The sequence below is a fragment of the Atractosteus spatula genome, chromosome 11 (genome assembly GCF_055471065.1).
Source record: "Atractosteus spatula isolate fAtrSpa1 chromosome 11, fAtrSpa1.hap1, whole genome shotgun sequence".
NCBI classification, from domain to species: Eukaryota; Metazoa; Chordata; class Actinopteri; order Semionotiformes; family Lepisosteidae; genus Atractosteus; species Atractosteus spatula.
In genome coordinates, this window is record NC_142716.1 from 48,351,737 (window position 1) to 48,379,360 (window position 27,624).

Below are 27,624 nucleotides of genomic sequence, written 5' to 3' on the forward strand. Positions count from 1 at the left end.
AAAGATTGTACTACAGCATTTCTTATTTAGTCTTTATTACTGGCACTCTGTCTAAAAATACGTTTTTAAATGACAGTGTTTGACAGTAAGATAGCATTACATTAATCCAAAACACTGTCAAGGCTTTTGCTCAAATTGTAAGGATTAGCGGATTCCAGAGAAGTTGAGGAGGCTGTTGAATGTCTGGGGATTCGCCAGCCGGTCTCGCGCATCTAGACATTCTCCCACCACGTACAGCTCGTTAACCTCACTTTAATTGCTTTTGACCCTCTCCAGCCCCTCGTTGTCAGACAGCTGGTTTTAATCCTTGCCTTGAAATTTGCTTTCCCGGTCTGACAGATACTTCACTCGCAGGATTTTCCAGCTCGCGCTGAACGTGAGCCTCCTGTAGTAATAAAGTAGCAGGGCCTCAATCACGCAGAGGGGGGTGTTGTGACGCCAGCAGCCCCTGGTTTTCTCTTTTTTTTTTACTGCCCGAGTCCTTCACTTCTTCCCTCTGCCCCGCGCAGGGCTGATCCTGGTCAACGAGCCGTACTACAACGAGGCCGGGTTCGACAGCGACCGGGGGCTGCAGGAGGGCTACGAGAACAGCCGCTGCTACAACGAGATGGCGCTGATCAAGATGGTGCAGTCCATGACCCAGCTGCTGCTGCAGCCCGTGGAGGTCTTCCAGCAGGAGATCCGCGAGCACTTCCTGTGCGGGGGCTGGCGCCTGGCGCACCGCATCGAGAGCTGGCTGGAGATCAACGAGCGAGAGAGCCGGGCCCCCGAGCAGCTGCCCCTGCCGCCGCCCGCCGAGCCTGGGGACGAGCTGGCGCCCGGCCCCCCCCACGCCCAGGGCAGCCCGATCAGCCTGGACCTCAGGGAGGAGGAGCTGGAGGACTCCGGCCTGGGCACCTCCACCATCTCCCACCAGGAGCTGAGCCAGCACTCGGACTCGGAGACCCCCACAGCGAGCAGGGGGCTCCCTCTGGGCGGGGAGCAGGGCAGCGGCGCTGCGGCGGGGGAGCAGAAGGCACCCCAGGACTCTTCGGGGGGAGCCCAGCCTGTGGTCAGACCAAAGAAGAGGAGAAAGAGCTACCGCAGCTTCCTGCCCGAAAAGAGCGGCTACCCCGACATCGGCTTCCCCCTCTTCCCGCTGTCCAAAGGCTTTGTCAAGAGCGTCCGCGGCGTCCTGCAGCACTACCGCGCCGCCCTCGCCGCCGCCGGCATTCAGGAGAGGAGGGACGACAAGTGACCGGCCCGGCGGGCGCTCCCTCCGCCAGGCCCGGCCCGCTTCCTCCACCACTCAGTGTTCTCCAGCCGCCGGCCAGCGCGCGGCCCGGCCCGGCCCGGCCGGGTGCTTCAGAAGAGCCGCCCGGCCCGGGGAGAGGGCAGCTCTCCCTGGTCCTGGTTCTCTCCCGTTCATCGCCTCCTGCGTCTTCGTCCCCATCCGTTTTCCCGGCTCCTCCCGACGCGCGGCGGAACTCCAATCGCTCAGGGAGACCTCCGAGGTGGATCGAGTGCCTTGACGACGGGGCGTCGGTGGAGTGCTCTCCGAAAACGGTTCTTCGCGGCTCGAGCCTCTGTGAGCTGGTCCGGCTCAGGTTCGCGGGGGGGAAGGGGGGCGTAGGGGGCGAATCCCGGGACGTAAACGCGACGGACAGCTGAAGCAGCGGGCTGCAATGTGGGGGGGGGCGATCGTGCTGGGCGGCTCTGAAGAACACTGATGGTGCCGAGACTGTTAGCAGCATCCGCCTGCAGACCAACGATCCTGCAATCTGGTAGAGGGGTGGTCACCGGAACCTTACTGTACCTGCGACAATTAAATGATAAGGGTTTGCATGAGTTAATTAATGTCCATGTAAAGTCTTCAATAAAGGAAGCTGAAAGAAGAAAGGATTGTCTCCTCGTGACGGTTCTGGTCGAAGCCTGAGACTTGACTGGGAAATTGATTCTCCCTTCCCATCCCTCAGCTTAACTCCAGATGAGCACACAGCTCCCCCAGCTTGTGTTTGCAGGCTGGAGGGAGTACTGTGCATTCACTGCATCTGTGTAACAAAAAGGAGGTAGCCACAGCAAGGTAGTGTGCAGAATAGGATTCTCTTCTGCATTAGGCGGAAGCCAATACCCATACTGCTGTAAGTTAGCACTCTCGCTGGTTAACTCGGCAAGAGTTGTCCATGGCTGTGTGGAGAGGCCAGACTGCATCCTCCCAAGATCTACATACTGTAGGTGTGTTGGAATGTTTTTCTTTTGTCTGAATATATATAAAGAGATCTGGACTGTGCCCACCCCTTGCTGTTTAGGTAAAAATCATGTTTTGCACCAGATATTGGGATATAAATAAGTTCGAAATAATGTTCGAAAGAACTGACCCCTGTCTCCAGTGACCTGTTCAGGAAAACCTACTCTTTCGCATGGGCCTTTGGGGATACCCAACTCTTTAGTGTTTCATGTTCGCAGCGATAACTGGATTGATCTTTTTCCTCTGTGGGGGGGGGGGAAAAACTTTAGATCAAAATGTTGTGAATGTGATGCTTAGTTTGGGATGTTGTGAAACAAATTCTGCATCGACGGCAGTTGTTTTGCAGTACATCCCTTTGAACGGTGTGTTCCTTTTCCACATCTGTCCCAGCTGGAGTAGCGGGAGTCAGGTGTGTGCTTGGGCGCGCGGCGGGAACCACAAATGGTAGACGTGTACACAAAAAAAAAATGAAGGGTCTTGTTTTTGCAGCTTGTTCACTTTAGACTTTGCCAGGAAACACTGGAGATCCATCACCTTTCTTAACATCCAAGTCTGCCTTCGATAGACATGATCACTTTTTTTGCGCAGTCCGCTGAAGCTGAGGTTTGATTCCAATCCTGAGAACTGCTGCCTGGTTTCAGATATTATAATGTTGCCTTACTTATTTTAGTCGGGAGAGCATCCTACTCCTGTTGGGCCTCCCCTTGTTCGGGAGAGTCTGTTTGAATGTGTTCACTCTGCCGCAGTGGAACAAGCTCAGGAGTGGGAGAGGGGAGATATTCCAGGTTTACAGGCAGCAGGTTGAGAAGCTGTCTACCGCTCATCCAAAGGAGACAGCTGGCTCGGCTGAGTCGCCTTCCAAAATGACCTCCTGGTCTCCACCGCCTTGGACGGTGGTATGTGGTGGAGAACTGGATTTTGTGGCCCTGGGACTGGCTGAGTTTATGCACTTGGCATTTAAAAATGTGGTGCAATTTAAATAACATTTGAATTTCTGAGACAAGCAAGAATTGCCTCTGTAAATCAGCCCAACGTTTGTCAATTCAGTCTTGAGCACAAAAACCAAGAGAGCTGGAAAAACGCAATGTTTTCCGAGGTGTATTTTTGCAGTGCAATACTGGAGCAGAGCTGTGCTGAAGGCCACTGATCGGTTCTGACTCCATGACCTCGCTGATGGAGGGAGTCCTGGCCACTGTGGTCTAACTGCAGGTTTAGGGCCAGACAGGTGCCATGCTGGCTGCAGTGGCTACATCACTGCCCCCCAGTTAGCTGGCTCATCAGCTGCTTCCCTTTTTTGTTTTTGGAACTTACAGAGTTCGCTCAAAGATCTTTCTTTTTCTGTTATCATCAAAGTTGATAGTGAAAAGAAAATTTGACCTGTCTGTGTTCTCTGATTGTGCCTAACCTCAGCCAACTCCCCAGCTTGGGGTAAATGGAAGCCACAGAGATGTAGGTTATACAGGATATTTTTTTAGCCATTAGATTTGTAAACCGGACAAGTCCACCCCCACCTCCTTCTACTAAAGTATTTTCATTTTTCACTTTGCTGCCTGTAAGCCTAGGATTACTTTTTTTTTTCTTGTAGCTGCTGTGCCTGTAGTGACTGGGTCTGTTTTCTTCATTTCTGCAACTCGAGCGAGTTTCACATGCCGTCGTCCACCACCCCACTGCCGATCCAGCAGAAAAAAAAAGATTCTAAGCACATGAAGCTATGTAATATTTCCTGTGTAGGTGTATAATAATATTTAAAATAAGCATTATTATGGTAAGGTCCTGCCAAAGCATGTATTGTTGCTTTAAGCCTTAGAGATGGCTATCCCACTGGAACTTGACTATGATGTGAACATTTCTGCAGTGGCCTGTAATGGTGAACAAATAAGTTACGGTTTGTAGCCTGATTCTTCTGTACAGAAGTCACAACTATATAGACATATTAAAACAAGTTTAAAGTGGTGATGTAAATGCTCGGGTTGTCGATGTGTAAATCGCAGGGTGTATGTTTTTGGGGTTTCCATGCCATTTATTATGGTTGCGTTATGGAAAGTGTATAAATAAAGTGACACATTAAACTCTGAGCAACACTTGATTTGATCAGCAAGGAGTGTTTAATCGATTATACCGTACACCTGTTTTCTTTTTAAAAAAAAGTTTCGAACTCCAGCAAGATTCTTCATTTTACAAAAGTTAGATCTTTGCACAGTGTAAAAATATAGATGTCGTCTCCCACAGTACAGTAGCTGGCATTGATTATTCTACGAAGAAACAAATAACAGTACCATTGCTTCGCCATCATGGTCCCAGGACAGCAGCTTTTTCACAACAGTTTTTTTTCACGACAGCAGCTTGTAGGGGACCTGGCACAGACCCCCCCCAGATGATTGAGTGATGCGTGAAGAGCTGTAATGAATGTTTTTGTGGCTCATCGGTCATGACGGTATTCCAGACAGGATCGGCCGCCCAGTGCCCTGCTTGTAGAGTGGCACTGGTACCCACCCCCGATACGGGCATCGAGACCGCTGAGCTGGATCGGGAGGTCAGAGGACTTGTAACAACCCTTCTCTTCCACCCTCCTTCAAGTATGATTAGTAAGGCGGGGGGGAAGAGGGATTTAAAAGCACAAACAAAGCTTTTGCAATCACTGCAAAGCTGATGGCAGATCTTTCATACAGATAAGGCCTAGTTCATATTAAAGTCTGAAAGTGTTAAATGAAGCGCAAATTATAAAATAAAGTTCTGGAGAGAGAGAGAGAGGGATTAAAAATAGTGGCTTTTTCCCCCCCCCTCACATATGGGTTTGTTAAAATAATTTACTAAACAGATCGTGGGAGGCTGCTTTGATGCAGATTTTTTTTTTATATAGATTTGTTTTCAAAAGGGATCTTTTTTGTTCAGATTTCCATAAGTACCTTGATACCTGAACACATCTGATTTTCACCTGTACCTGGAAAAAAAACCCTCGTCCCCTTTTAACACGCACAGCATGTGTAACAGGGAGAGGAATTTGCATATTGAGTGATTTTTGCATAGTCAGAACTCCTACCGGGGGGACCTGCTTCCAGCACATCTGACGGCAGCTGTGAGCACAACACTGCCGTCGTGTACGAGTCTCCTCGCTGTCTCAGTAAGCCAGCACTGACTGTACAAAGCGGCCTCCTGTGGGGAACAGAATAAAACCTACACCGTCCTTCATACGCTGTTGTTAAGACAGCTTTCGCATTCAGAAAAACTATAAGTAGGAAATACTTCCTGGAACGAGACTATTTTTACAGAAGGGAGTTTACCCACAGCATAGCAGTGCTACACAGTACAAAATTCCTCATCACTGTGTCAAGATAAATTTAGCCATTCTCTGGTTTTTTTTTTTTCTCTCATTTAGAAGCAGATTAACTCTCTTCTGTCTGTACCGTTCTCCATTCCACATGCAGACTCACCCATGTGGTGTCAGGGGCTGTTCAATATGGTAAAACCCAGTGGTTTCCCCATTCACAGCAGCAGCAAAGGATTGCAGCAATTGCTCTACTCATAGGAAAGGCAAACAGTGCAATAAAATAGACCAAGTGCAGCATTTTGCTAATCAATAACCCAGAGCCACAGCTCCATGCTGTGCATTGCCACTCATGATCCTTAATTATTATTCAATTATTAAGTCTTTTTTTTTTTAAAAGAAAAGCTTCGATTAAGGACACATAAGGTATTTATGGCTCAGAAATCTGAGTACTGGAGAACTGTGGTGTGCCTGTCCACAGCTGAACTGCAAGGACATCCCTTCTAAATCCCCACCCTCCAGAGCTCAGGTGTTGGGAGAGGGATGGGTTCGGGTGGTGATGGCCAGAACCCAGGCTGAGATTTAACCCTTTCAATGTAGCACCAGACTTTGACAACTATTCAGTACATCATCTGCAATATTTTAATATGACCAGCCCTCATTTTAACTGACGTCTGGGGCTCTCCTATCCTGAAAAATCAGCAATGTACCATTTATAATGGGGTTTAAAAAAAAAAACACCAAAAGTGCTACATGTAAAGAGAATGAGGATTTCAGTTCTAGTTTCTAAGCACTGGTGACCGAGCTGCTCTTTTTTTTTTTAAAATGTCACGTCAGATCGCAAGACCTCTGTCCTCATCTTACAGCTGCTGGCATCAAACCTGCTTAGAGAGAGAAGACAGTGAAATCTAGATCTCAGCAAGACAGCCGAAAAATAAATGATCTGCTTTAGGTAATGTTCTTCAGTGACACTTCACAGCAAAGAGCTTTTGAAGACTCCAGGTTGCAGACTAAAGGAACTGAGTGACCGGCTTAGCATTTACAGGGCGCGATCTGATAGAGCAGAAAGAAGGACGCTTAGCTTCTCACCCGGTCCCAGTGATACATCGCCCACGATTCTAATACAGTCACATCGGAGCCCCCTACTCTAGTGAAGATCAAGAGATTATTGTCGGTGGAAGATTCTGTCTGAAAAGTGTCAGAAGGATCACAGGTCCAGGGGTCAGCACTTTGGTTCTGCCTCCCCAGCTGTAGTACAACGAAGCAGAGGCAGCAGGAGCCCGGTGCCGGCCGTCAGCCCGTGATGAGCCGGCCCAGCCCGCTGTGCACCTGGACCTGGACGGGCCCGTACTCCACCGCCTCGCCGTCCACCGTGATCATGCCCTTGGGGCTGAGGGGCTCCAGCCGGAAGGCCCGCACGCGGACGTGCACCAGCTGGGGGCAGCCGGCGGCCAGGTGCGCGCCCTTCTCCATGGCCAGGAAGAGGCGCAGCAGCGCGGCCCGGGAGACGCCGGCCCGCACGTAGAAGAGGTGGAGCAGCCCGTCGGCCGGCGCGGCGGCCGGGGCGGCGAGCAGGTCCTCCGCCAGGTGGGACTGGTACATGGCCAGCAGCAGCACGAAGTCCTCCTCCGGCACCGCCGTCCAGCAGCCGGGCACGGGCTGGGCCAGCGGCACCAGGAGGGAGTCCGGCGGGCCGGGGGGGCCGGGGGCGGCCGGAGGGGGGCCCCGGCCGCTCCTCGCCTGGGTGGCGTTGTTGGAGCTGCAGGAGTTGTAGAGCGGGAGGGCCGCGGGCGGGTCCTCGGGGCAACCGGAGGAGCCGGGCGGCGGCGGCGGCGGGGAGCCCTCGGCGGGGAGGTAGGCCAGCCTGCCGCGGTACGTCCGCAGGGAGGCCAGGCGCACCAGCGTGCCCAGGGTGAAGCGTGCCGCGCCCACGCGCCGGTACTTCTCGCTCTCGATGTCCACGTCGGCCACGAAGCCCCAGGCCAGGGAGAGGAAGGAGAAGAGCCGCTGGCCGGAGGCCAGGCGCACCGACGCCAGGTCCAGGGGCGACACCCGCCCCCGGCACAGCTGGAACCCGCAGCTCACCAGCAGCTCCTCGCCCATCGCCGGCGGGAACCTGCCGAGCACAGCGCCAGCCCGCGGGCCGGGGGCGGGTCAGAACAAGGCAGCTCCCCGGCTCGGCCTCTTGGGAACCGAACATCGGCGGCTCAATATTCATATTTGATATTCATACAATATTCATACGGCTAAATCAGATGAGTAACGTGCCAGGAGGAAGATGACGGGTTTCTGAGAAATCAATCATTTCCACAAGCACCTCAAGCTGCATTCTTCATGCGCTCGGAACTCGAAATTGGCACCTTGGCGTTCCCAGGAGCTTGCTTCTAAAAGTGCAACTCTCCCAAGTGCCCAGCAGAGGGCGCCCGTGTCCGTAATGACGGGGGTCTGACGACTGCAGAGATGCCCTTGAGAGCAAACGGCCCAGCATGATGCGAGGACTGACCTTCACTTCCTCACACTGCACCACCAGTTATTAATGTAATCTCTAACAAACACGGAGGCTTTTATCTTTTTCTCCTGGAGGCTGGGTCTGACTTGTCGATTCTTCATGATAAAGGCTTTTCTGTAAGGGAAGCATGCCTAAATGAAAATACGAGCATGCATGCTTTCTTTACACATCATTCCCCTGGGTAAGGACACCTGGTTAAGAGCTGCAGGCGGCGCCCCCTGTGCCCCACGGGAGGCAGCACTTACCCGCAGTAGTGATTGATGGAGGCAGCCAGCGCGTTCCCAGAGCCCCCCGGCAGGATCCCCAGGGGTGTCCGGATAGCGGCCTCCCAGTCCCCCCGCTCCATCAGCCCGTTCACCACCTGGGGGTCACAGGAGCACCACAGCGTCACGGCGCCAGTCTGGCTCCTCGAGAGCAACGCGCACTGCCTCTCGTCTGCGCTGGTCTAAAACACGGAGGACGGGCGCTTTCTCCTGCTGCTCTAAAGACGCCTCCAGAGATCAGTACTCACACCCTGAGTCTCAAATGAGCTCATTCCCTAGGTGTTCTGCTCTAAGAAATGAGTTTTCAGTAAAGTGAGTACACAGTGGAGTGTAACACGTGACACCTGATGTATTCTGAAATGCCGGCACTGGAGAGGGTGTAGGACATGGCGCTGTTGCACTAGTAAGGCAGAGGAGGACGGCTCCGGAGCGGGGTTGGTTAGGGGAGCCGGTGGGCGCGGCTCGTTCAGCTCGTTTCTCACCTCGAACAGGAGCCCGTCTCCAGACATGATGACCAGAGCGTCCCACTGCGACAGATCCGCCTCCCTCACCAGCTCCCTGGCGTGGTTCTGCCGCTCTGTGGAAACACCGGGACGCCTGTGAGCCAGGGTACAAGCAGGACGAGTTGGGAACCAGCTGGACAGGGCCCAGAAGCCCGTCCCAATCTGCCTGCACACTCTCCTCTGCTCAGCCCTGCGGAGCCTGGACCAGCCCCTCTGCCTTTGCACAGGGACGACTCACACAGGGCAGCGGCACAGGAGAGGCACGGGGCTCGAAGCAAGCCCGGGGAGTCGCACTCCACCACTTAACTGGATTTCTTTATTCCTTTTCAAGGTAAGACAGGACACTCGACTAGGTCAGCATTTCAGCGTGGTCTGAAAATTAAGAGGCCCTTCTACTCCGCTGATAAAGAGGAAAGAGTTTGACACTTTCGATTCTATTCAAAGATACTAAAATACTTGCTTCAGGGAATTTTTGATTGTGAATTAAAGTCTCTGTCATACCGTGCAAGTTTGTCTGCTGACGTTAAAAATAATGTGACTACTGCCAGATTCGCAAACATGAGAATGTCCCCTGACCACTCTGACCACAGGGAACTTCAGTTTGCTGTTAGTTTGGAAGTTTCACTCTCTGTAGCAACGGTGAAGAACAACACAACACTGAGGGTTCTCTCTGCTGAAACCCTGTCCGGAGGTCGCAGGCAGGATCTCCAGGGACAGACCTTGCATTCTCCATGCCGGCAGGAGAGACAGGAATCAATGTCCAGCTATCGCTCCAGTCACATCCACACCCTACACATGGCAACGCGCCAACAGTCACCCCCTGAAGCTGAAAGCAGACAGACTGTCCGCTGTGTTAATGAACAGCTGCCTCCTCTTCCCTCTTCCCAGCCGGACCTCCAGCAGGGAGACTCCCGAGAAATGGAAGGTGATGTCTGTTGTGGATGGGAGACGAGGGAAACCAGTGGTAGAACCGGAAGTTCTCCTGGCTGTCCCAGGGTGAAGTTCTAACCCCCCCGAGGAGTGATCACACCCAAGCTTCCCTGGACACTGAACTCAGATCTTCATGTGAGCTCCTCTGTTCTCCTGGGCCTAGCCCTGCCTTTAAGAGCATGAAAGCCCTGTTCTCTGCATGATGGTGTGCCTAGGTCTTCAGGTCAGTCCAATCCCAGCAGAACTGGTCACTCCTGGTACTCAGTCAAGTTCTTCTCAGAGGCTAATCGTGAGAATTTATAGGGGTGCGCGAATTCCTCCCCCGTCATTTCACCTCTGTGGGTTTTTACCCTGAAAAAAGTATGAAATGCTTCACCTCCTTCTACACCTGTAGCCCCTCTATCCCCTCACTGGACATGACTTCAGCAAAGCAGGCCTCAGTTCCACACACACAGCCCCCCTCTGCCACAGGCAAAATAACTGCCGTTTATCGATTTACACCGACCCATACACAGGGCCACCCCAACGGCATCTTTTGCAAACCAGGGGAAATCGGGGTTTATGCTTGGGACTAAAGTACAGTCACCGTGAAGGACAAGCCTGGCCCTGGTGTGCAGATTACTTAGCAGGCCTCAGTGCAGCCCGATGTGTTGCTGTGTGGCAGAGATCAACTCCTGCTCTTCACAAACCAAGACCAGACTCGGGCAGAGGGCTGGGAGGCACAAGCAGATCTCTAAAACAACACCCACACCGGCAAATACCTTTACCTCCTCCACTTCCTCGAGCTGGATTCATTTCCACACAATAACATCCTAAATGTATTACCACTTTGGCTGCGGTCCACATGTAAATCTCCACAGCTCACACTATCAACCTCCAGACAATACCACTGCTAGAAAGCACCCATCCACTCTCTGATTGTGAAAAGCAAGCAACAGGCACAAGACAGGGTACACCAGTCCATTTCAGGGCACATACAGATACAGACACACACACACTCATACCAGAGCCAAATCTCCCAGGAGCCAATTAACCTACCAGCACGTCCTGGGACTGTGAGAGAAAACCCACTCAAACACAGGACACAGAACACATCTGCAAACTCCACACAGCACCCCAGGTCTGGAATCAAACCCAGCATGTTAATTATGCTTTTTGGTGTGGCTGAGGCAGCAGCAAAAATGTTGGGCGTGATTAGAAAGTACTTCTATGCAAAGACTTTACATTTTACAATTCTTCTCTGTTGGGTGGCCTGTACTTATATGCTTCTAGCCAGGCCATTAGTTTAATGAAACGCGTGATTAGGACAGGATCGTGAGGTGCCAGGCTTTAATCCATGTGGACAGCCTGCTGTATGGACTCGAGTGTGAACGATCCGATTCCCATGACCCCACACTTCCTCACTGCTGGGCTAGTCTTTGCCTCAGGAGGACAGCAGCACACAGTGATGCATCAACAATTAGACTGTCTTTTTCATTAGAATCCAGCTGCTGAATAGGAAGGGAAAAAAACTCTCTGGATTGGCTGGGGCCTTGCTCTTCTGCTCAAAGCCAGCAAAGCTCCAGCTTTCTAACAGTGCCTGAAAGAGATTTAATGTTTGCAAGCTTTAAAAATAAGACTTTTAGTTTATGCTATGAAAGGTTTAGAATGTTAGTTCCTACTGTGTAATTTTAAACATGAATGACCGAATAAACATAAGAACACAAGAAAGGTTACAAACAGGAGGAGCCAACCAGTCCATCCAGCCTGTTTAGTAGTAATTAACTGATCCAGGAACTTCATCCATCTGTTTCTTGGGAGAAGCTAGAGTATCGACTTCAAGAACATGGCTGGGTAGCTTGTTCCATACTTCTATTTGCCTTTTTAATTGCTTCTCCACATCATTTTAGAAGGTGTAAATGATGTGTCAACATAAACACCTAAATCTTATTCACGAGCAGCCTCTGCTTTCTTACCGTTTCCCATTTATTATTTATAATTTATGTTTGTACTTCTTGAAAGGAAAACCTTGTGCATTGTTTAATGTCTGCATTAAACAACATCTGCCAGGTGTTTGGCCAATCTTGAATTTTATCTAAATCTTTCTGAATTTATTTTGCTGCTTCTGTAGTTGGTTCATCCTCACAATTTGTTATCACCTGCTAACAATACCAAAGGTCCTAGTTCAGATCCCTGTGGTACTCCAAAAATTATATCACCCCAATTTGAGTACTCACCCGCTAGTTGTACTCTCTGTTTTCTATTTATTAAACAATTCTTAATTCAAACACTCACATTATCCTGAATGCCTACAACATGCAACTTGATAATTAATCAAAACAGTTTCTGAAAATCTAAATACACCATATCGTATGGTCTGTGAGTATCCATTCAGATTCAAAAGTTCTTCAGACAAGTCCTACCTTTTCTATTAGTAAATATGCTGTTTCCTGGTATCCAAGTTCCTTACAGCTAACCCTCTAGTTGTCAAGATTGGTTCCTGATCTTACATGCAGCACAAGTCAGACTTATTGGTCTGTAATGACTTAGTCCAGTTTTCTCAATCAAAGGGATGCTAAGAATATAAAAATTGCTCTGGCGGCGAGACTGACCTGTGATGACCAGCTGGTATGCGATGCCGGCCTCAGTGAGCATGCCCTTGATGTGGCTGGTGAAGAGGGACAGTCCCTGCCCCTTCCCGCTGTGAGGGTTCAGCAGCACCAGGATCCTGCTGGGTCGCGGCACTGAGAACCCCAGCACCCCTGGAGAGGAGACAGGGGGACACGGGGGGACAGGGGGACACGGGGGGACAGGGAATTGAGTGTCAGGGAACATGCTCCTCTCTTTCAAACCCGTGTTCCTGTGCTTTTTGCCCTCACATCCGAAATCCACTCCCAGACATCCCAGATATTTAAAATACAAGCTGATGGAAAATTAAATCGAGACTCCACCCACTTTTCAGGCAGTGATTCTTTAGTCTGGGTGTTTGTTCTTCGGCTTTCGGAGGTCAGGAGACCGACAGGGCACCAGAGATACAGTAACGAAAAGGAAATGCTTTTGTCCCGAATCCTAAGAGTGAAAAGGCAATGGGGCTGGAAAGTGAGGGACAGAATGGCAAACGTGCTACAGACAGGGTAATATGCACTGGTAGGTGACAGAGACGGAAAAAAAATGTTCCGAATCATGTTAGAACAAAAAACATGCACCCTCTACCTTTGTGGCATTTCTACAGTATAAAAGAAATTGAAAAGAAAAAAGTGCAAAGGGAGCGGTCTGGTGGTGCATCTGCTGTGACTTCAGTGAGCAGTTTGACTCGGTGAGCCTGACGGAGCCCGTGGCGTAGGTAAGCTCCTGATGCGTACCCAGTGCCTTGCAGAGTGACCCCTGAGATGTATTATCAGCTCCGCTCCTCTTTTCGCCAAAGATGAGAGCTGTGCAGGTCTGAAAAAACACTACATACAATACTACATAGCGACAAAAGTGCAGGGGACAAACTATAGGCGTATTCAGCTGCCCGCGTAATGACAAACCACAGTAAAAGGCCTCAGGGTCCCGAGAGGTGTATTTCTGTGTGTATAGTACATGCAAACTTAGCTCTTTTAACTACCGGCTGCTGTAGATCCAGTGCTCATGTTTACACTAAGCCAGAGCCAGGTGGAGCCGAGAAATCCTCACCGCCTGTCGGATGGGAGTGCCCGTGAAAGAGCACTAAAAATGGGCTGCAGAGGTAAGAGTGCAGGGTGGATGGCGGTGTGGCATTTGGCAGAGCAAGCAAAAGCAACGCAGCTGCCGTCGTTGTACCAGCTTTGTGGGCGAATAAAGGGCTTCCGTGCCCAGCGCCATCGAGCCAGAACTTCTATGAGCTGCGAACTTGTTCGGCAGGAACGATGGGACCCCTCGGAGGGCTTGCACGCCAGCGCACTGCCGTCTGAACAGAGCAGCGCAGTCCAATGCCAAGGGCTCTGGCACCAGACTTGACCCTGCTGAGCTTCTGCCCCGCACACAAGAACCCTCTGTCTGGTCTTTTAAGACAGCAACCCCCCCCCCCCCCACACACACACACACACACACACACACACACACACACACACACACACACACACACACACACACACAAAAAACCATCCGGTTTTCCAGAGTGGGATCCGTAATACCAAGCAGTAATCCTGGAAGGAAAAAAACCAACAAAATCTCGCCTCATTTGCTTCTTTGAATTGTCAGCAGAAATCAGAGCACGATGTGAGATTACGGCAAACGAAACAGGGCAGCAACAAAAAAGAAATATCTACCAATAATGTGGGAACGGCTTCCAGCACAACACACACCACACTTTGTTTCCTGCACAATGGGGGCTTTTGTACACTACGCGCACTGAACGCGTTTCCAGAATATTGTAACTAATGATACTGGACAAAGCAGTTTGGACTTTGGCAAAAAATAATACTTCAGGGACTGATCGATCTTCCTCTTTCATTTCTATTGGAGCTGGCTGTATTGTACATCGTGCTGTTGCCATGCCCTCCGCGGCTCTGCAACAGATTCGTTTAGCTCACGCTGTGTCTTATTCCTTTTGGCAGCCTCCTCCAATAACATATCTGCGTTTCCCCTGCTCTGCTCTTAGCTAAGAGATATGCAGGAATGCTTGCGGGGTCACACAACACTGCACTCTGTATTTGCATATAAAGAACCCTTTTACTGTAGTTTGGTATTCTACTGGTTCTTTTTTTTAGTGCCCACCAAAGCATTCAAAGCCGAAATCCTTTCTTTCTTTATTACCCCACCCGAAAGCTGCTTTTCCCCACCGCTGTACACGCACGACGCAGCTCCTTTGCAAAGCTGAGCCTTCGAAGTCTGGAAATGGAGACGAAGGGAACTGGAGCCAACCTATTTAAGGTGTCTCCAGGGAGATGCACGTAGCACGGCCTGGTTTTAATCACGTGAGGTATTGCCCTGCTTTCATTAAACGGTAGACACTTTAGTGTAATTACATATTAACTCAGTCCCTTTGAATGAGAAAATCACAGTCAAAAAACAGGTTTTAGGGCTACACTAATCCTTCAGTATCATCCTTTGGTCATTTAAAAAATACGTAGCCCCCCTAGTGCACTAATAGAAACACATTAGCAAGGATAACCTGCCTGTCACAGAAGTGCTGAGAAACTGAACCAAAGGCTTCAGGGACAGCCGGTGGAGGGACTTTAAAAATCGGATTTAAAGAAGCTGGAGGAAAATCCTTCAGCGAATGAGCTTGTAGAGCTAGAAGGGGTACTGGTGGACCAGCAGGTGGCCCTCTTGCCCCTGAATTTTCCAAACCAACGCCCCGATGTGGTGACAAGGAGCACTGCGCTGTAGGAGGCACTGTCCTTCGGGTGAGACATTCAACAGACGTCCTGACTACCGTTAAAGATCCAATTGCGTTGTTGACAAGATGAGGGGCTGTTCACCCCAGCGTTCTGGTTAATTTCAGGTCCTGCCCCGTACAGTCTGGCCTCCCCAAAGATCCCACTTAAATCAGCTGGTGAGGCAGTCTCTGACCTGCTGTGTCTCTCCCTGGAGTGGGAGTGACCGCTGTGTTTCTGTGGGGGCTGAGCAGTGTTCCCTCTAAATGCAAAGCACTCCGAGATTCCGTGGAATGAAAAGCACCTCATAGGCAATTTCTTCTTCCTCCTATGATTATTAGTGGTACTTCTCCCTAGATAACCTGGAGAAAAGTGTTTCACTGAACAGCTTCGCTCCAGCTGAATAAAATCTACGCGACAAATGTCTTTCCGCAAAAGCCCTGCAAAAGTATAATAAAACATCTACAACACACTACAGGCCTACAGAGAACTTTTTTTTATAGGTACAAAAACATACAATGATACAACACAGACCTCAGTGATTAATTATGCATCACACTTCAAACATCGCCCATGTGACGCTGTCATCCTGCTGCCTGTCAATGTGCTGCTCAGAACCAACCACGCCACTGGGCCAGGCGAATATGCGGACTGGTCCTTTCCAGGCCTCTAGACGGCAGGGACAATGGCCCTACTGGGCAGCCGGCCAGCGTGCGCTGTGCTGCAGGGCAGTCTGGGTGCCAAGCAGCGTCTCTCCAGGGGATTCTGCGAGGCCAGCCCTGTCCAAGCAGCGCCTAGTCACCTGTGAGACTCGTGCGTTACTCCTGATCAGAAAAGAGCCCTCCCACTGCAGGTGACCTTCCTGTGTGCTTGGGCACCAGGGATAATGGAAAACTCCAAGGCAAAAAAAATACAAGCCAAGGAGGAAGGAGAGGAAGACAGAAAACAGAGAGACCCTTAAAAAGAGAAGCAAAACCGTATCTCGAAAGCCACATCCGCGGGTCGTTTCGCGCAACGGCGGGAGAGTCATCGCCGAACGGCAGTGACTCAGACACAGCTGGCACGCACGACGACAGGGCGGTCCACCAAGATCGGGGCCAAAGGCACAACGCATCGCGAGGTCAAGGCCGGGGCCTGCCAGCATGTCAGGATCCGTTTCGGAGGACAGCAGACAAGCGCTGGGGGCTAGCCCGGACCCAGGAGCCGCTGCATGCCCGCTGCTCTGCTCTCGCTACTGCAAAGCAGCTGAAGAGCCTGCGCATGCTGTGGGGAAGACTCAACGTTTCAGCACCCAGCACAGAAAACCCTCAGCAGAGAAAAACGCCTCCTACTGGCTCCAACGCACACGTGCAGACCCACTATCGCCCCAGCTCTGAGGGCAAAGGCACATTTCTTGGTTTTTTTTTCTCAAGCAGTAGCATTTGTTTGGGATGACGACGCTAAATGACATTAATTAATAGCCTGAGCGATTAGACTGCTAGAGCGCTCTAATTCTGCTGCCTGGTCATTGACTGGGATTAATAGGTGTTACTACCTTCAGATCCAAAAACACACAGCTCCCCTGAATGCTTTCAAATCCAGACTCAAAACCTTCTTCTTTAGAAAGGCCTTTATTTGATTAGCATCTGTGCCTGCGTCTTGCATCCTCTACTGCATTGTAAACCCTTACATTAATTATGCTAATTTTGTTATCTCCTTTTCTTAACTCTTTTCTTATTGTTCTTACTGTTCTATGCATTGAGAAGCTACATAGAAAATCAAGTTTATTATTATTGTTGTTGCTGTTGTTGTACTTATGGCAAAAGGACAACAGATGAAAGCAGTGATATCTGCAAATATTAACTTAAGATTAATCAGAAAAACGTGGGAGCATCTTTAAATGGAACCGATCTTTCTAAGGTGGCAGAATGATTTATTCAGTTCATGACTTGCTTGCCTGAACAGAAACTACTCTTCACCTTTCAGGTCACAAGCTGGGTGGTGTCATAACGGTTAAATGGCTGCTGTCTCCACCTTCCTCTGAGTGAACTGGGTAACACAGGAAATTATTTGCATTGACTATTTTATTGTGTGACAGAGCCGTACAGCCCTGGAGCTGGAGCTGTTGATTCAGACACAAAATTTGTAATGAAACATAAAAAAATCATTTTTATATGATGTTCAGATCATTATTCAAACAGTCTTACACAACAAACAAAGAGGCCTGTTCCTTGCAGACTTTACACTGGCCCTAATGAACTTCAATTTGATTGATTCTTAGACTATACTGGAACCTAGTGTGAGGGAAAACTTAAACCACTCAAAATAACAAGACAGTGACTTGACAATGACATCAAAAAAATGATCTGGCTTTTTTATCGGTGGGATAAGTTGAAATGAAAAAAATGCATTTATAGACATTGTGCTGAATTCTGTTTTTCTTTTTAATCAGCTGTGATTATAGTTGATAACCACACCCTTCCCAATGAACTGGAGCTGAAATTGACTTGGTCAAATTGTCAACTGCAATTAAGCAAAACAATCAATCCCCGAGAAGGGCAGGGGTCTCTAAGGATGACAAGGAATATCTTGATCTTCTTTCACACAGAACAAGACCTTAAATAGGAAAGAATGTAGCCCGATTATCATCCACAGTGACGTTTACTGTATTATTCTGCAGTGCTACAGTGGACTGCTTTACAGCACTGTACACTGTAGGCTATTCATTACAGACATTTATTACACAAAGACTTTCTGTAGGTGAAAGCATATTCAATTGTCGCCTTTTCAATTCCTTTAACCTCACATTACTCATTTAATATTGATATATTCTGTTAAATACTGTACTATCAGCTGCCTTGCAACTTGCATGCTGAAACAATCTAATAAATTAATTATGTCTGCATTATTGCTATCTGTGAGCTTTGCTTACAAAGATTAAAATGGACTCATATCCTCTCCCCAGGAAGAAAAAAACCCTTTAGACAATAACATTAGACAAAGGTTTTTAATATCAAGTTGCATTGTGGAATTAAGTACAATAAGAAATATTGTTCCTGACTGCAATCAGACACAAGCCAGAGTAATCTGTCTGGCAGCTGAGTCCATACACTTGCTTTTATTCTTTGTCTTCTGCCAATTCAAACTCTGCAAGTGAAGGAAAATATGTCCTTGATTCTTTGCATATAAATCACAGTTCTGCAGAAAACGCTAAGTATTGAAAGTGATATTTCACTTCTGTAATGATTGTTTTCTGGCCTGTAAGGCTCCTTTTTAATACATCAAGTCCAAGTGGCCTTTTGGCAATATTTCCAGACTGTCTACAAGAACTGCAGGCAGTCACTAGGAAACTGAAGGGATACATGAATGGATTAAAGATGCAATAAAAAAAAGATTGAAAAATTGATCCTTTCTTGTTTACTTCTTCTCAGCTGCACCACACCTTGGATACGCACATGCAGGGGACACCAGGCTTCCCAATCAGTGCTCAGGCTGGGTATCTCCTGGCAGGTATGAGCTATAAAAGGACTCCACCTGGCTCAGTGCACTGGAGGCTACATCCTCGAGGACCAATCACGGGCTTGCACTGGTTGCCATGGACACCTAGAGGAAGTGAGAACGTGGAACCTGGCCTGCTCTTTCCTCTTACCTGCCTCCCCAGCAAGAGCGTATTCTACCTCTGGAACAGGTTAAGCCAGGTTTCATATCTGCAACAGACATTGGCCAGCATTGGTGTTTCTGGTACAAATACGCCAACAACTATAACTATCTACTTAAATGTACAGGAGTGCTGTGTGTCCATAAAAGATTTCCCTCAGGGGACAATAAAAATCTTATCTTAACAACTAAGACAGCTATGGAAGCCCCTGGCCCCGATAGCCCTGTATGATCCAGCCTGCAGTTAAACGAAAGCAACCACAGCCTCTGTTGACATCCCCAGCTGTTACAGCCTCCTCCTCAGCCTTCAGCTCCCACAGACAGTTAGCTCAGCGGTATCCCGCCCATCCTTTCCACAGCCAAACCAGCTCAGCATCACACTACCCATATGGTCTCTGTTTCCAAGTAACCCAGGAGCGTCTGCACCCTCAGTGGTGACCACACAGCCCGCGGTGAGACGCACTCTGCTGGGGTGGAAGTGACTAAGACTCACTTGTTGTTTATTTGACGTGTGCTTAAAACTGGTGACTGGGCACGACGCAGAATGTGTGACCATCGTGTCAACTAATGCCCTCTTTTTAGTGGGACTTAGTAGTTTGGGGGGGGGAGCTGCGTCAGCATGCGCAGGCTGCAAAGGAGCAAGTAAAGGTTTATTCCAGCTGAAAAGAGAAGAGAGAAAACACAATGTTTCAGCCGGGTGTGAGAAGGCTCCACGGCTGAAACGTTGTGTTTTCTCTCTTCTCTTTTCAGCAGGGAACAAGCCTCTTACTCGTTCATGCTGACTTGACAAGCTTCCGAAACTCGTCCTACAGCCTCAGCATATTCCAGCGGGCCGGAGAAGACACAGGCTGCGGCTCCTACCAACGGCCGCCTGGTCTTGGATGCCCTCGAGCGGGAATCGGCTTCCCAAAATAAGGAGCTGGTTCTCTGATTCCGTGACGGCCGCCCCCCCTCAGAGCGAAACGGTTCTTCGCCGGCTTCGAGAGGCGAGGGGTGGGAAAAGGCCCGACTGAACAACTGCACCGCTCGGGTTATTTAATTGCGACGTTTTTTAACCGACTCGTTACCGGGATCCGCCTTCATGCCTTCAAACAACGAGCGTCAGAGCCGACAGCCAGGGCAGAGGGCAGGACGGGCCCAGGACGGACCCAGGACGGGCCCAGGACGGGCCCAGGACGGGCCCAGGACGGGCCCAGGACGGGCCCAGGCATCTCTCCCTGTCTGCGCGGCTGTGTGTGCGTGTGTGCGAAAAGACAAATTCCTAACGCAAGACATTGTATAGGGCCAATACAGTGAGCTTCTCTCCGTCTCTCTTACAGGACGGCTGTCCGCTGCAGGGAGGACTGAGGTGCGCGCGGGCCGTCGCCACACCGACGCAGGAGTCGCCGCGGAGTGGAAGAGCAGGTACAGCCGGTCTGTGTTTGAGGACGGCCTAGCAACCCGACAAGCACAGCCCTGACGGGACGTTTCGCTCGCACTGAAACAATTCATTTCTCACATGGGGGGGGAGGGGGTGTGATTCTAGTGTTGCAGTCTCACACCAGGGGAGAGGGGCCCCCAGGACAGAAGAGATTAGGAAAGATGCCATTAGGCTCATTAAACGAGCCTAATGGCATCAATTTCCTTACGGGATTAATAAAGTATTATCTATCTATCTAAACCCCAAGATCTCAGCCACCTAGAAGCCAGGGTGTCAGCTGAGTAACTTGTCTCCAGACCCCCCTGGAGCGATGGGAGCTGACTGCAAATCAGGCCATGAAAAAGACAAGGAGCAGCAAAACCTGGGACTAAGACTACCAGAATTCGAAGCCTGTTGAACCTTTCAGGACTGCACTAAAGTGCTTAGTTTAATTACCCCCCCCCCCCCCCCCCCGGAAGTAAAATGCAAACTCGTTAACTCGTGTGTGGGCGGGGGAGAGAGAGAGAGAAAAAATAGATTTTATTTTACTTTTATTTTTTGTTTTCTTTCATGTGAATTTTTATTATTTTCATTTGCTTTGGTAACACTGATTGTACCCATCGGTCATGCTAATAAAGTGATGATGCGTTATGTTGATAAAGCACCTTGAATTGAATTGAATTCAAGCCAAGTCAAGACGTTAGAAAACCAGAGGTCACTGAGGGTATTACAGCAGCACGTTTTGCATGTCATCCTGACACCGCGCTCGTCTCTGGCCAAGCTTCACGTACGGGAACGGGAAGAGCTACAGTAAACAGCTGCACAGAAAATGCCGCAGCCGCTAGAAACCGGCGTGTTTTGCGGCAGGTCAGCGGCATGTGAGTGTCAGCCGCTGACCGACTGGCTGAACCCCCAGGTGACACAACTCGGCTTCGCAACTTCTGCTCCCAAATGCAACTCGGGCATCGTCACAATTTGCGAGTATTCCGTCACACGGAGTTTCCCCTCTTACAAAAGCTAACCACAACCAAATGAACAGACTTGAATTTAGAGTTTATATATACACATAATTACAATTGCGTGGCCCTATTATTAATTTACTTTAAAATTAGTAGCAGGTGGATAGACAACAAGCGCACGTACCCCTGCTTCGAAGATCAAAAAAAAAAACAAGTTATACTGTTTCAGCTAGACTTGTTTAAAAAAGGTTCCCTGAGGACGCACGCGAAATCTAAAATCTTAAAAGAGTCATCTACGTCAAAGAAACTACGAACAACGACTCGAGAAAGTTTGACGAGCCAGGTTACCGGCAGGTGAGGGCTTAGCGGCGTTGGTTGAGGAAGAAAAAATACATTTTCCACTTTTCAAGAAGCGAGGAGCAAGAAGCGACTTCAGCTCACCCTGTCCCTGCGGCCACAGGCGGACACAGCTCTCCCGTATGGCCGAAGCCCACCTCTCCGCTTCCTCCCGGTTCGTCCGGGCGTCCTGGGACACCGCGACCTCAAAGCAGTACTCGAGCCTGTGCCGGGCCAGCCCGGCACCCATCCATCTCTTCTTAAAGGGGTAGAAAACAACCGAAAGATAAGCCCCAGCCTCCGCGGCGTCTTCCCCTTTAAAAGCTCGGCATCCGATACAGTCCTTCAGCTTGAGCACCACCTTGTTCCGTCCTGCAGGTGCGGAGGTGATCTTCTGGACCGCCAGCTCCCGGTCCGTGAGGCTCACCGCGTACCTGACCTGCTTCCCGGCCGCCGCCGCCGCGAATTCTCCGTGCAGCTGCGCCCGCGGGGAGCCGTTGCGCTGGGGGGGGTCCGGTTCGGTCTTGTCTGGGTCCATGCCGGTGGAGGGGACGAGGCTGGGACGCCGGTTGAGTTGAGCGGGGACGGCGCCCGGGGAAGAGGGGGTTTGCTGCTGCTGCTGCTGCTGCTCCGCGGACGGGGAGGTAGATGGTACAACACGCACTCGGGCAACGCAAACCCAGCAGAGTGAGAGAGAGAGAGGCAGCCGGAGAGACTGCGTCTGCCTCCCTGACAGGTCCAGCCTGCTGTGGAAATGTCGAGTCCCGACCCCGCCGGAGTCTTCTACACCCTGGCGGTGCCTGCGAGTTGGAAAGGGCGAGCTGCGCCGCTCCCTAGTGACGGAAAGGAGAATCACATGCGCCTTGTTGACAAGAACAACTATCTGGAGACTTTTCGCCGAGTGTCAGAGCAACCGCAGACCCCCCGGGACAACACCTGAGACCCTTTGCTTGTTTTGTCTTGTTTCGTTTTATCCGTGATTTCACACCGTATATTTCATCCCAGCAATTGGTACTGCCGTGTGAACCGAAGCGGGACCCTGTCGAGGGGTGATGAGTATAATCATTGGTTGTTCCGCTAACGGTGCCATTTAACTCCTGAGTTCTCGGTAACCCGCTTGGGTCCGCTGGTGACCCGGGGCCTAACCTCGCCAGTCCGTCACGGCGCTCGGGCAATCCCTAGAGACGCCAAATAACCCGGGCGGGTACGTGTGTTTTGCCGATGGAAGAAAGGCGCGGGGGGGTATCCCGCGGGGGAAAAAAAAAAAGAGAAGAACACGCAAACTCCACACACAAGGATTCCGAGCAGGACTCCAACACAGGCGGCAGATCTATCCCCCGCGTCACCAAACCCATTCAATTTAGAGTTTTGTTGTTGTTGTTGTTGTTGTTGTTGGATGCGTGTAACAGGATCGTGGGCCTACGGTCAAGTCACCTTTGGCGTGCTCGAAATGTCCTGCGCTTGTGGATTTCCGGGGACCGGGAAGAGGTGTGTGGGGGGGGGGGTTGGGGCGGGTGACGTCACCGGAGCCGAACACCGGGCGTGCCGGGTTCAGTTATGAACCTCGTCTCCCGGACATTTCATAGAGACACTTCCGCAATCAGGAGTTTGCCGTGGGAGGTGGGGGGGTAACTAATATAACCCCGTGTGACTAACGCCGAGATCACGAAATTGAAACCAGCTGGGCACATGCCTTCTAACTCGGATCTGGACCATGTCGATAACCCTTTGCCTACTCATAAACTACTGGCCTGTATGTAGCCCACGTACAGCGGCGGGGTTTTCTGATTTTGCGTTTTTGTTTTTATTTCATAATTAAAGACCAATTGTTTAACAGCGAGCAAACTTATGCCCGGGGCAACGGATCTCATTCTGTGACAACTCAGGTGCCCCTATGTCTCATGGTCCTATGGACCACCTAGGAACGAAATAACAACTAGGGGCTGTTGTTCTGCACTCGATCGTGAATGTATTGCAGTTCCCTGCTGACAATTCCTGGAAGCGACGCTGGACCAGTCGCTGCTGTTAGTAATTATAACGATTGAGAAAATAAGAGGATGACTTTCGTGTGAGTTGTACTCTTAACGGTTTACAAGCGGTGAGTACTTGCTCCTCCGCTCCCCACCGTCTTCGCAGTGCCTCATGCTCAAAGAATGCACACTTCTGTGTACTTATCCAGACTGCGCGCAAAACCCCGTGCAGAGCAGACCGCTGGAGACGCGATCGGGTGGCTCCAGCATGACTCACGTCTCTCGCAGAGGGGTAACTTCAACACCGGGGGATACGATCGCTTTAAGATATCTTTACCAAATAAGGAACACGCCGCCCGGTACTGTTTTTCTCTTTTCGTTTGTAAAGACGTCACTTATAATCTTGGTCAACATGCCTGAATCTCCTGGGAGCCCCGTAGTCAAATTCCGGAGTAGTGGTGTCACGCTGTACTATATATCGCATCGAATTGAGTCGTTTTGGAAAATTACGTTTTTTAAAAAACACGATGTACATCCCAGAGACGGTTTGAGAATGCACAACCCCTCTTCACTGTGAGATGAAGTTTCTTAAGCGTTTTACAGAAGGGAGGTTTTCTTGCCAAGTCTGAGCAATAGATTCGTACTAATGACGGACAGTTTAGGTGATAATGAACAGGAGAGGGCAGAAATTAGTATACAGTGGGGTGTCGTTGAGGTGCAAAGAAAAAATCAAAATAATTTTCTGTGAAAAAGGTGAAATACGATATCGATTTTCTCAAATGAAAGGGGTAGTCAGTATTTATGTTGTAGTAGTTCAGGTGGGTAGCTGCGTCAGCATGCGTAGGCTGCAAAGGAACAAGTAATAGGTTTATTCCCTGTTGAAAAGCCTGTCCTCACACCTGAAGAAGGCTCCACGGCCGAAACGCTTTGTTTTTTCAGCATGGAACAAACCTATTACTTGTTCCTTTGCAGTATTTATGTTGCCCATCCCTGACGGCTTTAGAAGCCTTTCGGCGCCGCCATGTCAAAAACTCAGATTCCCAGAAGGCTTTGCACCACTAAGGCGCTGTACTATGAGGGCGAAGGCGCAGCCAGAACTTCCTTTCTGAGGGAGACGGGGAAGAAAGCGCACGTTTCCAGCGTGGCGTGAGACAATGTGGGCCTGTGATATAGACTGCAATCGCGGAGCATGCATTTTAAAGCGGGTTCTTTTACCAGAAACCTGAATGTAGCGTGGACGTAAGTGCACGGAACTTTGTGTGTTACTGTATTATTTAAACGTGCAACAAAAGCGTTGGAGTGTTCTGTTGCAGCAGACGTATACACTGCGGTCTGTTGCTAAATGGAAATGCCTTTTAGAAGTTTGCTGTCTCGGTTTTGTCATCGCGCTTTGTTTCGCAGCTCGTAACATGTATATTAATTGTACGAACAGTCTTAAAGACCGAAGTACGCATTTCTTTTGTCTTAGAATTGTTTTTTTCGATGAAGCTCTCTTCGAGGAGAGAGGTCCCTCGTTGCGTGCTGTATAATACCTAGAAAAGTCAAGCGTGAGTTCAGCGAAGCCGGTGATGAGCAAGAGTTATCCCTGTCTGAGCACAGACTTGCGGACACGTGTTGGTATCTGAGGCTCTGAGCTCCACGCGTGGAGGGCCTCGGCGCGCGGCGTGGCCTGCGGCGCCCGGGGTGGGGGGGGGGGGGGCAGACGGGATCCGTCCGCCAGGCGTGTCGGTGTCTGGACCAGGCGTGTTGATTTGATTATTTTCGATGTTTCTTGCCCTTTGATTCTCGCAGGTGAGTGTGGGCTGTGAGTCTGTAAAATGGACGCGGAAGGAGACCGTTTCGAGACGCAGACGCGCGCTGCACCCCTGTCCGTGGCGGTAAGTTCAGTTCAAAGACAAATAAATGCGGCTTGATCATTTAAAATGAGAGGGAGAGCCTGTGATGATTAAAAGTTATCCCTGTCTGAAACACTGTTCGTGTGGAACACGATGTCCTCTGAAGGCTCCGAAGCAGTATTCACCGGGTTTTGGACGGGGCGTATTGGGGAAATACCCACGGCTGCAGAGAATCGGGGGTGTTAATATCCTGTACTGGATCTCAGCCTCGGTCCTGGTCTTAGTTGTTTTTTTAAGTACGAAAGCTTGACTATAAATTAAGGTGATTTTTTTTTTTTAGTTTTGATCAAATCTTGGTTAAAGGTCAGAACGCTAACGTCTACCATTGCTTTACAGTGATGCAGGGCCGAGGTGCAGAGACGGGAGAGAGAGAGAGAGAGAGCTCTGACCGGCAAGGTGAGTAAAACAGCTGTTCTGTCGCAAGGCCGCACGCTGCAGACATGCTCTTTTATACAAGCACCGTCCTGCAGCTGCTCCTACACGGGACCCTGGCGCAGGCCGGGCCTGGAGTGAAAGAAAAGGCTGGCGAATTGTCGTCGGGCTCCCCGATTGATTGCTCGCTCCAGTGGGCTGTACGTCCGGTGATGATACTGCCTGAATAGGAAGTGCCGTCTGATGCGATAACTGACGATTTCAGGAGCAGTCCTGAGGAAGTTGTGGCCCCGGGCGCGGATCGGGTGAGCTGCCAGGGTGGAGGAAGCAGCCCCTCACCTCTGTCCTTGTTTCCCCAGGCAGCAGACGGAGAGTCCTGTGGCGAATGCGGTTTGCTCTGGATGTGGATGTGCAGGAGGTGTGTGCCTTCCAGTCATCACCAGTGCGTGGCGGGGGGGGGGGGGGGGGGACAGGTTGTGCACAAACGCATTTAAACACTAGTCATATGCCAAGTTAATCATGAGTGTTTCATTGCTTAGGCATCTATGGGAAACAATAGCTAGTACGGTTTGATTGCTTTTTTTTTTGCCCAATTGTTGATTACAGCACCATAAGCCTGTGATGACCGTTATCCCTGTCTGAACATGATAACTGTGGTGGATTCGTGATAGTCTGAGGCTTTATAATATCACCATTTACTTCACCATCATTGGATAAAGCAGGGGGACCCAACCCTAGCCTCCAGGACCCAAAGACTTGATGGGTTTTTGTTTCAGCTGGACTCTCTGTAACACAATCGATCTAATTAATTTAGCATTAGCTTGAATCTTTTTTTTTGCCGTTCCTAAACATGGAAATTGCCCTTCCCTGTTGTTTCATAAGTAATTTAAGATTGAGGGGAAGGAAAACTGCCACTGAAGCTCCTGGTTAGTTCAATTGGGGATTAAACAGCTGGAACATGAACTAGCAGGTGGGGGGGGGGTCACAAGTATCAGCATTGGGAGCCCCTGGGGAGGGCAGTTTGGCAACCAGGGCCTTTTTATATAGGTCAAGTCTTCAGTGGCAGGCTGAACATCTGATCTGGTGTCCTTGTATGTTTTGCACAGTATATAAACACCAGCTTTTGGGCTGTAGCAAACCTCTTATGCAGAAGAGTAACCTAATATTAAATTTTAGGATCGCTTGGACTGAAGATCGGCTCAGTCCCGTGCTCCGGAGGGATTGCGTGTGCGAGTTCTGGAAGATGCGAAACTGGAGGTTTTGTACAGGGAATTGAATGTTAATAAAGATGTTTGTTGGAATAAAATGATTTGTACTTATTTCGACACTGAAAGTGTGTGAACCTCTGTCTTTTCCCCCCAAAGTCATAAGTAGGGCTGGGTGATCTACCGAAAATGTACCGATACTGATGTTAATAATCTCTCGCCAACCTAATTTTGCTTATGTAAGTGTGTTCGGTAAAAGTTTTTCCCCCACTGTGCTTTTCATGAGTGGTCCCCTTAAAAAAACTACAACTCCCAGTGATGTGGTTCTGCCTTGTCCAACCTTTGTCCATCATTCAAAACAAAGACGCGGGCGGGGCGTGAGACAACATGAGCGCTTATGTTAAACCCTAGTCACTCAGGCAGGGTTGACTCGGGTACAAATGAAGATGAGCTGGTATCTAAAAAAGATGCAGTGTTGCTCGTTTGGTCATACTTTGGCTTCAGCAACCAGGATACTGAACCAAGAGAAGTCAGATGTAAACTTTCAGGAAAACCGTTTCTGCGCCCAAACCTTAACACCAGCAACTTGTTGCATCATTTGAAACAACCATGTCGTGGAATGTGAAGAGCGCATGGCCAAAAAACAGCTGTCCCAACAAGAATTTACTAATGCTGCCCAATATGCAAAAGATTCACGCGGATGGAACAAGATAACTACCGCCATTACATCCTTATATTATTTGCAAGACATTGAGCTAAGATAAGGTGTCTGCAGCGTTAATAGTTTCACATATTTAAAACATCTTTCAGTATATCATGTAATCATAAGATCGAGGT

General features: G+C 49.7%; 2 protein-coding genes, 1 long non-coding RNA gene and 1 other non-coding gene across 4 annotated transcripts in view; 3 read left to right on the forward strand and 1 right to left on the reverse strand.

The window, feature by feature from the left end:
* ube2o (ubiquitin-conjugating enzyme E2O) overlaps positions 1-4,313 on the forward strand; it is a 29,502-nt gene extending 25,189 nt beyond the window's left edge. The window contains exon 19 of the mRNA XM_088926918.1: positions 510-4,313. Coding sequence (XP_088783044.1) covers positions 510-1,237 — 728 coding nt within the window. The 3' untranslated portion in view covers positions 1,238-4,313. The remainder of the gene's footprint in view (positions 1-509) is intronic.
* On the reverse strand, positions 4,310-22,089 carry sphk1 (sphingosine kinase 1). The gene is made up of 5 exons (XM_088926921.1): positions 21,451-22,089; positions 12,289-12,438; positions 8,747-8,841; positions 8,247-8,362; positions 4,310-7,608 (listed from the first exon to the last, which is right to left on the reverse strand). Exons 1-5 carry the CDS (start codon positions 21,881-21,883, stop codon positions 6,786-6,788), a joined length of 1,617 nt encoding a protein of 538 aa, XP_088783047.1. The 5' UTR covers positions 21,884-22,089; the 3' UTR covers positions 4,310-6,785.
* A 2,326-nt stretch (positions 22,090-24,415) lies between these two features.
* On the forward strand, positions 24,416-26,888 carry LOC148824246 (uncharacterized). Its single transcript, XR_016093772.1, has 5 exons — positions 24,416-24,554; positions 25,107-25,192; positions 25,547-25,606; positions 25,942-26,000; positions 26,759-26,888. It is a non-coding gene; the product is annotated as an uncharacterized LOC148824246 (long non-coding RNA).
* LOC148824247 (small nucleolar RNA SNORD49) lies at positions 25,788-25,861 on the forward strand. The gene has a single exon (XR_016093807.1). It is a non-coding gene; the product is annotated as a small nucleolar RNA SNORD49 (small nucleolar RNA).
* Positions 26,889-27,624: the final 736 nt, after the last annotated feature.

What these genes read in the sequence shown, in the direction of transcription:
- sphk1 (XM_088926921.1), bottom strand. Translation starts at nt 21,883, where the DNA reads ATGGACCCAGACAAGACCGAACCGGACCCCCCCCAGCGCAACGGCTCC. An exon ending in CCTGTGGCCGCAGGGACAGG is followed by an intron (nt 12,439 to 21,450) that starts GTGAGCTGAAGT and finishes TCTCCTCTCCAG; the next exon opens with GGGTGCTGGGGTTCTCAGTG. An exon ending in ATACCAGCTGGTCATCACAG is followed by an intron (nt 8,842 to 12,288) that starts GTCAGTCTCGCC and finishes GTGTTTCCACAG; the next exon opens with AGCGGCAGAACCACGCCAGG.